The following is a 14,706-nucleotide window of genomic DNA, read 5'->3' on the forward strand; positions in this document are numbered from 1 at the left end:
CTGATTGGAGCACCTACTTCCTGTTTGGAGCTTCTAAGGACACTGATTGGAGCGCCTACTTCCTGTTTGGAGCTTCTAAGGACACTGATTGGAGCGCCTACTTCCTGTTTGGAGCTTCTAAGGACACTGATTGGAGCACCTACTTCCTGTTTGGAGCTTCTGAGGACACTGATTGGAGCGCCTACTTCCTGTTTGGAGCTTCTAAGGACACTGATTGGAGCACCTACTTCCTGTTTTTTATTTTTGTTTTTTTCTATTACTTTTTTCCCCAAAACATTTCTGACTTAAATTTATTTTTTGACACACTATGACTTTTTAAAAAACTTATTTCAACATAAATTAAAAACAAAAAAAAAGAATCTTTTTAGTTTTTCGACAAAATTTAAATTTGACATACAATGACTTTTTTTTAAAACTTTTTTTGACAAAAAATACTATAATTTTTTTTACATTTTTTCTTGACTGAAAAAAAAATTGACATGCTATAATATGATTTAAAAAAAAAAATTCTACAACTTTTTAAAAAAACTTTAAAAAAAACTTTTTTCGACATAATAAAAACTGAAAAAAAGTATTTTTCTTATTTTTTTTCGACATACTATACCGTTTTTTTTTTTTAAATTCTGACTTACTACATTTTTTATTTTTTTTAATTCGACATAATATGACTTAAAAAAATGTTTTCAACATACTACATGATGCCTTTGTTTTTAACACCATTCTGTGGCTGCTTGTCATGTTGACCTGTTTAGGAGCGAGTTTACTAGAGAACTAGACTTTAGTCGTGGAACGTGCTCGGGGGCGGTACGGAGGCACAGTGTGAGTGCGCCCTGACATCACCTGTGTTCGAGCGTGTGACGGCGTTTACCTGTGAGGTGACAGTGAGCTCCCTTCTGCCTCTTCCTCTCGTCTCTCAGCCTCCGGCTCAGAACCTCCACCACACCTTTCTTGGTCACGTGGAGGATCCCCAGGTTACTGAATCTACAGGAAGTGACATCACAACACATAAAAATCACTCTTTTTTCTATAGAACTGCTCTCAACTGTCCAAAACCTTTGTTTATTTATTATTATTGTGAAAAAGTGAAAAAATGCAGCGAGGTGATTGGATACTGACGAGGCGGTGAGGTCGTTGGGGCCCACGTCGAGCGTGCAGGTGCCGTTCTCGGTGCAGTGGCGTCCCACCAGGCTGTGAGCGTGGACACGAGGGGGGTCGGTGTGGGACACCAGCTGGACCTCCACCCGGGCGTGACCCACGTAGTTATTGATCTGACGGAGACACAGAACTTTTATTATTCACAGTAAATTAAAGAACGGAGACTTTTACTGCAGGAAAAGGAGGAAAAATACTTAAAAATACTCAAACACACGAATGAAAAACAGGTTCAAATCCCCTAAAAATGATCTGAATAACAGTTAAAATGTCATAAATCAACTTCATGACACAGTTGAGCTTTTAATTATATCTATTATTTACTTTATTCTTCTTCCTTTTAAAGAAACCACAGCTGTAACATGAATAAAACACTACACACATCCTAAAAACTGTGATAACTAACAGTTTACAGAGCACCGGCTAAAGAACCAACATATATACGGATGTACTGTATATGATAAATTACAAATATTGATATTATTCACAATAAATTAAACAACATAGACTTTACTGCAGGAAAAGGACAAAAAATACTTAAAAATACTCAAACACACGAATGAAAAACAGGTTCAAATCCCCTAAAAATGATCTGAATAACAGTTAAAATGTAATAAATCAAGTTCATGACACAGTTGAGCTTTTAATTATATCTATTATTTACTTTATTCTTCTTCCTTTTCAACTTTTTTTATATATAATTATATATATTTTATATATATTATATTAACATTAAATTAAATATATACATGTTTAAATTATTTTTAATATATAATTGCATTTATTATTTATTTTATTATGAAGAAGATAAAGAAATAGTTTTAAAAGAATTAAATAAGCAAACAAAATAATTTAAAGTCATTTAAAAAAGAATTTACAAATTTAACAATGAATCAAAAATAATTACAAATAATTAAAATTATTAACTTTATTAACAGTAAATTCAAACTTTTAATTGTTTTTATATAATTGTTTTTATTATAAATTTTAATTTTAAAATAGAAATACACAAAAATAGAAATTATTAAATATGCAAACTGAATAATTTTAAAGTAGTCAAAATAATTTAAAAATCCAACAATAAATAAAAAATAATCACAAATAAATCAAAACAAATCTCAAAATTATTTCAGATAAATTAAAATGATCTACAAAATACAAACAATAGGAAATCTAAATAATTAATTAAATTAGCTGCAACGAATAGTCAATTATTTGATTAGTTGTTAACTCTTCATAATAATAATTTAAAAAAATAAATAATCACCAACTATTTTCACATCAGGTAAATTGTTTGACTTATTTTTTAAAAGAAAAATCCCAAATTCCCTGTTTTCTTCTTTTAAAATGTGAATATTTTCCTGTTTCTCTCGTCTGTGACTGAACATCTTTGACTTTTTCACCATTTTCTGACATTTTTTAACCAAACTAACCGTTTAATCTGTGTCGAAAATGAGAATAATGGTTAGTTACGGCCTTAAACTCAAGTGAACAATGACAGAAAACGCGTGTGTGTGTGTGTGTGTGTGTGTGTGTGTGTAGCCGTGGAGGTTGTTGGCGTGTGGTTGAAGCGGAGCGTCACGCACCTTCACGGTCGGGTAGGTCCTCCTGTTCTTCTCGCTGGAGGCCCCCGGGAGCCCGCCGTGGGACGGACCCTCGCACTCATAACGGAAACGAAAGCCCCTCTGGGAACACACACACACACACACACACACACACACACACACACACACACACACACACACACACACACACACACACACACACACACACACACACACACACACACACACACACACACACACACACACACACACACACACACACACACACACACACACACACACACACACACACACAGACACACACACACAGGCGCAGAGTTACCGTCTCACGCCTCAGCAGCTCACACTTCATTTCACAAAGTCGCGCTTTTACGTTACGTTTCGGGACATTTGACGGCTTTTATTTGACATTATCCGACTAAAAACACCTCTTATGTCGTCTCTGCATCATCACACGTCTGTGAAATAAGGTCCAGCTGCAGTGGGAGTCCCGTTGTGTTGTGCAGTGATTGCGTAAACATGTGTTTTTTAAACCGCGCTGCGTGTCCCTGAGGTCACGCGCCCCGGAGCTGCAGAAACTCCCTGACTTCCTGCAGCGCGCTCAGAGTCCCGCGCTGTTGTTGACAGTTGGGAAAACCCTGGATTAAAGGAAGTGACTGTTACGGTAACGTGGATATTTATCCACCTGAGGGGGAAACACCACTCTGCGTGCTGTTACTGTGTTAAAGGTGAACTTTTGCTCTGACTTTTGTTCTTTTAGGTCCTAAAACAACCGAAATACACCGTGTGCAAGAGTTTAACACACTAAACTATAGAAACGACATATTATGATGTGACTTTATTATATATACAACATAGTAAAATAATACTTTATTATATAAAACATATTATAATGTGACTTTTCTATATAAACTACATATTATAATGGCTTTTCTCTATAAATGACATATTATAATGTGACTTTACAAAATACTTAACTATATAAATGACATATTATAACGACTTTATTATATACAACATATTATAATATGACTTTACTGTAAACGACATATTCTGACTTTTATCAACATTTTATGACCTTTTTATGACTTTTTTTATAGTTTTGTAAAGTAAATATTGTATGTATATATATACATATATTAAACTGTATTTTACTTGTTTTAACATACTTTAATGTTAATCTTTTCAACATACTATTTTATGACACTTTTATGACTTTGTTATAGTTTTTAATAATAAATATTGTGTTTTTTTATAGTTTTGTAATAGAAATATTGTTTTTTTATAGTTTTGTAATAGAAATATTGTATATATGTATAAATCAATCAATTATATATACATATACTTATATATATTATACTATATTTTAGTTGTTTTAGACTTAGACTTTCATGATCCTTCAGGATCACACCAGCAAGGACATTGAGTAACTATATATATAGATTATTACATATACTATAATATAATTTTTAAACATACTAAAGGATTTTCTTCATGCATTAAAGAAAAAGCCGGATTTTAAAGAAAAAAACTCAACTTTATAACTAATTTTAATATTAATATTATAAATTACAATTATTAATATTATTATTAACAATAAAATAAAAAGATATACATTTTTAAAATTATTTTTATATATAATTTTGTTATTTTTTTTGTCATTTTAATTTTTAAATTAAAACAGATTCTTTTGCGTCTCTGTGCTGTTTTAACATTTTGGATTTCCCATCATGCATCATAAAGTTTTATCTTTTACCGTGTGAAATTCAAACATTGTGTCATTTTGGAGTTTAAAGCACAAAGAGGTCTCAAGGTCACCGGACTGAAACCTGGTTAAAGGTAAAAGACGCCATCGTCGGCATAGAAGAGTCTCAGATGGAGACGATACTGTGAGTAACGGGGCCCCAGTGTTGATCCCTGTGGGACGCCTTCATGAAACAACAGTCACTTTATACGGAAAGAGTAGAAACGACACTTTTTACTGTAATTACAAACGTTATTCTCACCTGTTTGGGCTCCTCGATGATCTGAATGTAAGGGCCGTGAGCTGAAACACACACAAACGTTTAATTACTCACAAACAAAGTGAAACTTAATCGTAATGACTGATGACTCCTGAAATACTTCACTGACTTTCACTATTTCACCAGTGACAGGACCTCAAATAAAAAAGGTAGATGAAGGTTTTGTGGAGAGATAAAGTTCGTTATAATGTTCTTTATTATATCTTTAAATTATTTTCCTTATGCATTAAAGAAAAAGCAGGATTTTAATGTTGTACTTGGTTGAGGTGGAGCTTATTTTCAACTATTAACTTATAAAACCAACCAAAAAATCTGCTTATTTCAAATATAAATATTAATAATTACAAGTATTTATATTATTAACAGTAAATTAAAGAACAGGGACTTGAGACTGCAGAAAAAGGACTAAAAATACTCTGTCACAGTAAAATTCCTGCACTCAAATGTTACAAATTATTAGACTAGTCTGACAAGATGGAGACTCCCGTAGGCGAGGACGATTGGATCAAGTTGAGAGAACGGACCTCGACGGAGACGCTACGTCCATTTATTACAAACAAAGCACCAATGGGCTCCTTCCTTTGGGATTGACTTTGGTAATCCACTGTAATGGACTTTACTATGAGAGGAGCTGGTACAGGGGCCAGTAGGTAAGTCTTTAAAACACTCTTTAATAAACTCTGGCTTCACCAACTACGTTGTTGGTGCTTTGTTGTGTGTGTAGGGACTCTTCTCATGCTGCTGCAGAGGTTTGCTGTTATTTTCAGCAGTATTAGTGGTTAAAAAAGACCTTTGAATGCATTCACCGTACTGCCCCGAGCTAATCACTGTTAGCCACGTCCGGCTGTTAGCGACTCTCTAAGTCTGTAAATGCAGAAAAAGACCCTGGGATGATTTTGCGCTGGAATGACACTTTAAGTAGATGTAAAATATTTGGTTGTTCACCTGTCGGCGTACCTGTCTCAGGTATGTAGGGTTCAGTCTTTATGTCCACTGGAGGGATGTAGTCGTACTGCATCAAATTAATCTGCAGCTGAAGAAGAAGAAAAGAATATTTAACATCTAAAACATCTTATAATGAGACAAACAGTGAATCCTCATCAGTAACTATCTTCAGGACTCCGTAGGAATCCTAAAAGGCAAAAACACGCTCGTTCGAGACTCGCGGCTCCACGTATCCGTCAGCAGGAAATCTCATCTCATTTCATCTTCAGCCTCTTATCCGGGGTCTGGTCGTGGGGGCAGCAGCTTTAGCAGGGGACCCCAAACTTCCCTTTCCCGGGCCACATTAACCAGCTCTAACTGGGGGATCCTGAGGCGTTCCCAGGCCAGTGTGGAGATCTAATCTCTCCACCTGGTCCTGGGTCTTCCCCGAGGCCTCCTCCCAGCTGGACGTGCCTGGAACACCTCCCTAGGGAGGCGCCCAGGGTTCATCCTTACCAGATGATCCTGAACCACCTCAACTGGCTCCTTTCAACACAAAGGAGCAGCGGCTCTACTCCGAGTTCCTCACGGATGCTGAATTTCTCCTCCTCTCTCTAAGGGCGCACTCACACTGTCCTTCCGCACCGCGCCAAAACAGGTTTTTCGGGTCAAGCCTAGTGCGTTTGACCAGTGTGAGTGCAACCGCTCTGCGCATAACTGCGGCCAGCTGGCCGTCCACGGCCCGTCTGAGAGAGGTGGGCTTTTGTAAAGCGTGTTTGCACGTGTACGAGCACGAGGCCTACGACGGCTCTGAGGTCATTTCCTGTGCGCCTGTTGGGACGTAGAAAAAAGAAGGAGGGACCATGCGCGGACATTTTAAACAATGGAGGTGAAAGGTTCACGTTGGTGTGATGCAGAGGTGGAGTGTTTACTGCAGATTTGGTCGATGAAAAGATTCAAAAACAGTCGACAAGACGCACAAAAACTCCGAGGTCTACGGAAAGATCTGGAAACAAAGCCACGCATCGCCATGACGTCATCAATGCGTGTGACGTGTTACGGCGTGATGACGTATAGGCAGCAAGAAGCATTCTCCGAGGCCCAGGTAGTGTGAGTACAAACGGGCCTGGAGGGGGGGACAAGGACCCTAAAGCCCGGGGCAGGGGACGGAGGCACAGTGGGAGGGCGCCCTGAGGGAGACTCCAGCCCCCCTCCTGAGAAACCCAGCAGGAAATGACGCGTCAAAATTATTATGTAAATCATTTCTTCAGTAACGTTTAATAAAACTGAAAACTCTGAAAACACTTGTTCTGACGTTTCAAAGGAAGTTATTAATTTTCCACCTGGAACAGAAAATGCAAATAACCGTCGCAGCGCTTTTCACAATATTAGTCACGCATTTGATTAGCATGTGATTTTTAGCATCTTCCCACATGACTGTGTTCATCTGTGGAGGGGAAATAACACTGGAACCGACCCAAATAACACGATCGTGAGCTCGTTCGATGATTTTTTTGTGAATCTAAAGGAATCTAAATTGATCGTTAAATGCTTAATTTGTCATTATCACTTCATTACAAAGCTGACAACAGTGTGTGTGTGTGCGTGTGTGTGTAAGCTTGTCGTTTTAAATGTGTCCCTTAAAGGTCTTCTCTTTTCTTTTTGATGCTTTTATTGTGAAATTATTTCTGCACTTTAAGGGATTGTACTGTAAATGTCGTTGTTCTGGTACAAAGACATTAAAAACAATTGTAATTCTAATTCTAAGAGAGCAAAACTGCAACCAATCGACTCCTTAATTCACTGAGAACACCGTTAATGATCGGGGCGCTGAGCCGTGGACAGCAGCACGCAGAGCTCTTTATTAATAATTAAAAGAATAAGCAGAAAAACGAGTGAATGGAAGATTTGGGATCCTGTAAAAAAGGTTAAATGACTTCCAGACACGATGAGAAACACTGGTGTGCAAAAAGGAAGTGATTCATCATCAGAATAATCAGAAGAGCAACAATAAAGTCCTGCTGTGTTTAAAGTACGGAGTGGAAGGAGACTCACGTCATTGTCGTAGACGTTGATGAACTGGGCTTCAGTCATCCTGCAGCAAACAAACAAACAAACAAACAAACAAACAGTTAGAGGCTTTAAATCTGAAAGGAGCTGCAACAGGAAACAGGAAACCCTCTCTGACCTGAGTCGCTTTAAGTCGTCTGAAGAGTGAAAGTCCTGACGAGACGAGCGACGAAACAACAAACAAACAAACAAACAAACAAACAAACAAACAAACGGAACAACGGCGTCAAATCTGCAGCGGTTTCACTTTCACATGACGCACGAGAGAGCTTCAAAAACAACTCTCTCTCTCTCTCTCTTCTTCTCTCTCTCTTTCTTCTTCTCTGCTGTTTAACGTCCTCCCTCCCTCCCTCCCTCTTCTCTCTCTCTCTCTCTGTCTGTGTCGTCTCACCCCCCCTTCCCCTCCCCTCCGCCTGTTTTCAGTCACTTCCTGGAAGTGGCCGCGCCGAGGAAAACCCCCAGAATTCCAGACTTGAGAGGGGGGCGGGGCCACTGGTGATGATGTCACTCTGCTGCTGCTGCTGAAGAAGAAGAAGAAGAAGAAGAAGAAGGAGAAGAAGAAGAAGAAGAAGAAGAAGAAGAAGAAGAAGAAGAAGAAGAAGGATGTTTTCTAAGAAGGGCACCAGGAAACTCGAGCAGAAAGAGAAAACTGTGTTTCTCTGCAGACAGGAAGTGTTTTGTTCTTAAAGGAACAGTTCACTATTGTTTCTAAAAGGTGCGACTAAAGAGCTGCTGGTATTAAAGGAACAGTTCACCCAAAAACACTTATGAGTATAGAATAATACACAACAGCAGGTTAATTAATTACTCTAAGAATTGGCCTTAGGTGTGAATGGTTGTCTGTCTCTGTTCGTCTCTATGTGTCCTGTGATAGACTGGCGTCCTGTCCAGGGTGGACCCCGCCTCACGCCTGATGTCAGCTGGGATCGGCTCCAGCACCCCACGACCCCGACCCCGGGATAAGCGGTTGAAGATGAATGAATGAACACAACAGCAGTCACATCCAGAGGCTCTCTTTTGTCCCAGAGAAACTTTTTCTATCAATGCAAACATCAAACTCTCTGACAGTCAGTCATAAGGAGACAGGAGACATCAGACAAGACTGCTAAATAAATACTGTATATAGATATTATCATGATTATGATTATACAGTAGATAGGGCGACCTGCTGCTGCTCGTGGAGGAAGTGTTGGGTGTAGACCTACTCTGTATGTAAAGTGTCTCTTGGCACAGTAAATAAAAATGAAGTGAGTTGAATCTATTCCCCTGAGAAAAGCCGTCACTCACAAAAGTGCGTTTACATGCAGTTTAAAAACCCGATTATAATCAGGTTAAGGTCAGACTCCGGTTACTCAAACACCATGTAAACACGGGGTAAAATCTGGGTTCTCATACCCCGGGTAACAGACCAAGAGAACTCCTTCAGTTCCCTGGATATTCCCGCATGTAAACAGCGTTCTTGGATTATTATTATTATTGGGTTTCTCGTCTGCGCATGCTCCCCACTCCACAGCAGTGGCTTTTCCCCCGTAAACAGAATAAACCAGGAAGAAACGGCGCCAAAAACAACGTGAAAAAAAGACAACAATAGAGCGTTACCTTTAAACCAAGGGAGGACTTCACCACAGCAACTAACATCACTACTAAGAAGACCCGTTTCTGTCGTAATTCTGTCCAAAAGTCGACTGTTTGGGATTTTGACAAAGGGGAACCGGGAAAAAGCCGCATTCAGAGCAGCTGTGTGTTGGTGGAGCGCCCCCTACTGTACCGGAGGAAGAGTTACTCTGTCACTTTCCCATTCAACCCTCTTTCATGTTTACGAGGGGAACTTTGATTATCTGATTATTCTCTTAACCAGGGAAAGACCATTTGCCGGTGACTGATGTGACTGTAAACGCACTGATTAATGCTATTGTAGCATCTAAGCTAACCTCTTCAGGAGCTGCCATTGTTGTTTGGAACGAGCGCTCGGCCCCTCGTGTCGTCATCACCCCCCTGCTCCCCCGCTCAACTACCAGCGGCTCTCACGGGACGCTGATTAAATCCAACTAATCGATCCAAAACACTGTGAAACATTCAATAAAACATCCTTTAAATCCCGGTGCAGAATCATCCACGTGTACCACGGCCACACGTTTTTCAGACGTTTTATGACCTTTACGTTCGGCGTGTTTGCAGGGATATGTTTGCATGGTTTGTGCGCTCCTGTGGGGTCACTGTTGTTTCTTTAATACGCAATAAAAACAGTGATGATTAAAAACGTATCAATGGGAATCCGAACATTTTGCTCGCTGTTGAGCCGACACGTCTCAATCTGAGATGCAGCTCAGCAAAACCTTTGAGCCACATGATCACAAATTTGTCTTATTTGCGATAAAAAAACAGTTTTTAATGCAGCATCGACACTTTTGCTCCCAAATCTATCTTTTGATTGTACAATAAAAGACATGTGAGATCATTTCTGACGTGTTTTACACACTAAGCAGCTTGTTTAACTTAAAAACCCCAACAAATGAACTCAAAATACAGAATTCTTACATTAAGAAGACAACAACCTCAAAACAACTGCATGTGGAGAGCAAACCGCAGCGTACTTAAAGCACAAAGACGTGGAAAGCGAACACAAACCTGATGTTTCATGCTCTTTCCTTCCTCTGTGTCGGTCTCAGGTGGCTTCCTGTCACTCCTCGCGGCTCACTACAGCATCTGACTCAAATCTCATTTGAATCGTCTCCAGACTTCAACGCAACAGTGGGACGCCCCCCCCCGCTCCCCGTTGATGACAGCAGCCAATCACGTCGCAGCAGTGTGTTAATACAACCCACAGCAGGTACAGTACAAGGGGGAAGTTTGCGTTCAGGGTATTTCTGTGTGACCTTTGACCTCTGCAGGAATCCACTGGGGTTATTTTGTTTTGTGCTTCTCTGAAACTCTCCGGCCTCATGTTTCTGTCAACATGATGAAATACGTCTTTACCTTTAATGTCAAAAACTTCCCAAAAAACACCAGAGTCATGGACCGGATCCACCGCTTCTGGTTTAAACAGACAAACAACAAAGAGACAAACAACAAAGAGACAAACAGCTGCTTTGTTTGGTCTCTTTGTTTACATGTTGTAGAGTTTTCATATTTTGTGACTTTCAGGACAAAATCACGCTAAATTACTTGAAAGCATCATCTCTCATGTCAGCGCTGGAGAAAGTCAAGTAAAAGTATCCAAGTATAAAAAGCAAAATGTACTTTAAGTGTCAAAAGTAAGAGAAAAATGGCTTTTACTGTTATTTGATATGTAAATATTTTTGACATTAGCAACAAGGCCGAGAACGCTACGAAACACTTCAAAAAACAGAAACAGAACCTAAAGTCTGATCCAACCAAGAACGCTACGAGGTTGTTTCAACAAACAGAACCTGAACCTGAAGTCCGATCGGCCCAAGAACGCTACGAGACGCTTCAACAGACAGAACCTGAACCTAAAGTCCAATCAAACCGAGAACGCTACGAGATGTTTCAACAAACAGAACCTGAACCTGAAGTCTGATTGGCCCAAGAACGCTACGAGATGCTTCAACAGACAGAACCTAAAGTCCGATCGGGCCGAGAACGCTACGAGACGCTTCAACAGACAGAACCTAAACCTGAAGTCCGATCGAACCAAGAATGCTACGAGATGCTTCAACAAACAGAACCTGAACCTGAAGTCTGATCGGACGAGAACGCTACGAGAAGCTTCAACAAACAGAACCTGAACCTGAAGTCCGATCAGACCGAGAACGCTACGAGATGCTTCAACAGACAGAACCTTAAGTCCGATCAGACCAAGAACGCTACCAGACGCTTTAACAAACAGAACCTGAACCTGAAGTCCGATCGGACCAAGAACGCTACGAGATGCTTCAACAAACAGAACCTTAAGTCCGATCAGACCAAGAACACTACCAGACGCTTTAACAAACAGAACCTGAACCTGAAGTCCGATCGGACCAAGAACGCTACGAGACGCTTCAACAGAACCTGAACCTAAAGTCCGATCGGACCAAGAGCGCTACCAGACGCTTCAACAGACAGAACCTAAACCTGAAGTCTGATCGGACGAGAACGCTACGAGAAGCTTCAACAAACAGAACCTGAAGTCTGATCGGACGAGAACGCTACGAGAAGCTTCAACAAACAGAACCTGAAGTCTGATCGGACCAAGAACGTTACGAGACGCTTCAACAAACAGACCTTGAACCTAAAGTCTGATCGGACCAAGAACACTACAAGACACTTCACAGAACCAGAACCTGAGGCCCGATCCAACCAACAACACTACGAGACGCTTCAACAGACAGAACCTAAAGTCCGATCAGACCGAGAACGCTACATAAATTTATGTCTCGGAATTATTGCTTTAAATCAACTTTAAATCAACACTTTGATGTGAATCTAAACGTGTTCGATCAAAACAAAAGTCGTCTCAGGACACTTAAAGAGCAGCAACATCAACAGTTAACCCAAATATCTGCAGTTATAACTTCACGTGTCAGCACATGAGAACATCCAACATGTTCCCTCACATCCCTCTGACTTTGCGTTTAACGCGTAAATGAAACGTACCTGAGAGCTCCTGCCATGACTCTGCAGAAACACTGATGATGATGAAGACGATGATGAAGGCTCAGCTCCCTGCAGGAGGAGGACGCTGATCTGTTCTTCCTCCTCTCAGTTTAGTCCTGCAGACGCCAAATCAGGAGTTAATCACCACTCAGTGTGTGTGTGTGTGTGTGTGTGTGTGTGTGTGTGTGATGGAGTCATATCTAAATAAGACAGGGGGAAATTCCACAACAAACTGCTGCTCCTGTTTAAAGGAACAATCCAAAACCTTTCAAAATCAATTTCAAATGGAGGAACTGTAGTTTGTAGCAGTGGTGATGCTCCATTAATCACTATTTATAAAACTTTAATTAAAATCAATCATCTAACCAAGTTCACAGCATCATTTGAAGCTCATAACGACACTAAAACCTGGAATTACCTGAGAAAAACTAAGAAAACTACAATAATTAACATTTTCTTTAACAGTTAAATGAAATAATGACATCATACTCTTTTCTTTGGACCAAATTCAGTCATTTTTTACTGTAAAATTACAGATTTTAAGTCATATTTTTGTAGAAAACGATGCAAAGTTAGAATATAATCAATAATAAAACATATCTAACAATTTAAATGACATGGTTTTAAAGTTAACAGTTACACAATCAGATGAAACTGCAGCATTTTGTTTGTTTACTCTTAATAAAGACAAACATTTGATTAATAATGACTGTTTATATATTTAGATTAAACACTAATAAAGGTGGAAAAGCCCAAATACTCAGTAAATCACACTTTTAGAGCTAAATGTCTCAGTTTGAAGGACAAATAAGCTTAAATGCATTTGTATTTCTTCAGTTTGTTGCCGCACAAATGTAAGTTTTTACTCTAAAATGACGCATTTAGGTCACGTTTCACTTTGCTGTTGCCATGGAAACAGGTGATTGATGAGTAATCGATCAGATGAACAGGAATAAAGAGTTTAAAGGTGAGTTTTTTACCTGCAGTCTGCAGCAGAAGTCTGTGTCCGTGTGTTTCCCTGAACTCTGGCTGGAGTAAAGGCTGCAGCAACGCGCCCGAGGCCACTTCCGATCCGGGATTTTCAAAATAAAATAAAGTAAAATGAGGTGAAATTAACTTTTTAATCACGAAGGAAATTCTTGTTCCAGATTGGTCCGAGATTAAAGCAACAATTACAAAAACAATAACAAAAAATTAAAATGTATAATAATAATAATAATAATAATAATAATGAGTTAAATCGATTGGTATTTATTCCTGCCCTGTCTTTATTAGCTTTAGTCTATTTACATTTTTTGTATTTTATATTTTTTAACTCTTGCTTGTTCTGTTTGTTTAGTTTGGTTAAAATTCCCAAACCAAAGAAAGGTTGTTTTGTAAAAGTTTATCATTTATTTTGCACAAAGATAACAGAAATAATTAAAAAAATCAATAACGATATAAGATAATAACGTTAAATAATAATAATATCAGTTTAGTATGTTTAGTATGTAAAAAGAAAATTGATAAAAAAAAGAGGAAAGGGTGTAAATATCTAAACAAACACAAAAAAAGTAAAGTATCAGAGTTTTATTTGAAATTTACTGAAGGATCTATGATCTATGCTAAATACCCTAGACTGTAGAAAATAATATATAATAATAATATAAAATAATATATATATATAATAAAATAATAAAATATAGTAAATACAATACCAAATAAATAAAAAAATATATAAAATACATAAAATATAGTAAATAAAGATACAATACCATAGAAATAGAAAAAATATATAAAATAAACAAAATATAGTGAATAATTATACAATATAAATAAAATATATATGTTAAATAATAAATCAAAGTAAATACAATACCATATAAATATATAAAATAAATAAAATATAGTAAATAATACAATATAAATGAAACCTATATATAAAATAATGAATAAAATATAGTCAATAATAAAACAGTAATACAACATAATTATAATATAAACGTAATAATAAATACAAAGAAATCATAAATACACGCTTTTAATGTGAAGTTCAACTCTCTTTACCGGAAGCAGCTCGGTGGTGTTGTCAAGGTTACCAGCGGCCTGTCAGTCAGAGTGGAAAGCCCCGGAGCTCGAGGGGAATTCCGGCGCAGCGTCGCCCGCTGATTGGTGGAAGCAGAAGCCCCGCCCACTCTGACGTCAGCGTGAAATACGAAGCAACTGACGATTAAATAAATAAATAAAAAAATAATAAAATAATAAAATATGACACAAAACTGACTCTGGGAAGCTTTTTAATGTGAATCAATTTTATTAAAAAATTATCCAGAAAATACATAAAATGTCTGTGTTTGAAAAAGTTATTTATTTATTTTTCATTAAGTGAAATT

At 38.2% G+C, this 14,706-nt stretch overlaps 1 protein-coding gene across 1 annotated transcript in view; it reads right to left on the reverse strand.

Moving 5' to 3' along the window:
• The window catches only part of nfkb2 (nuclear factor of kappa light polypeptide gene enhancer in B-cells 2 (p49/p100)), a 24,975-nt gene extending 11,614 nt beyond the window's left edge, over window positions 1-13,361 (reverse strand). The window contains exons 1-8 of the mRNA XM_083922873.1: window positions 13,315-13,361; window positions 12,335-12,450; window positions 7,721-7,760; window positions 5,699-5,774; window positions 4,724-4,764; window positions 2,739-2,837; window positions 1,117-1,268; window positions 869-981 (exon numbers count right to left, since the gene is read on the reverse strand). Of these exons, the coding sequence (XP_083778999.1) occupies window positions 869-981; window positions 1,117-1,268; window positions 2,739-2,837; window positions 4,724-4,764; window positions 5,699-5,774; window positions 7,721-7,760; window positions 12,335-12,351 (538 nt within the window). The 5' untranslated portion in view covers window positions 12,352-12,450; window positions 13,315-13,361. The remainder of the gene's footprint in view (window positions 1-868; window positions 982-1,116; window positions 1,269-2,738; window positions 2,838-4,723; window positions 4,765-5,698; window positions 5,775-7,720; window positions 7,761-12,334; window positions 12,451-13,314) is intronic.
• Window positions 13,362-14,706: the final 1,345 nt, after the last annotated feature.

Source organism: Echiichthys vipera, assembly GCF_963691815.1.
Source record: "Echiichthys vipera genome assembly, chromosome: 11".
NCBI lineage: Eukaryota > Metazoa > Chordata > Actinopteri > Perciformes > Trachinidae > Echiichthys > Echiichthys vipera.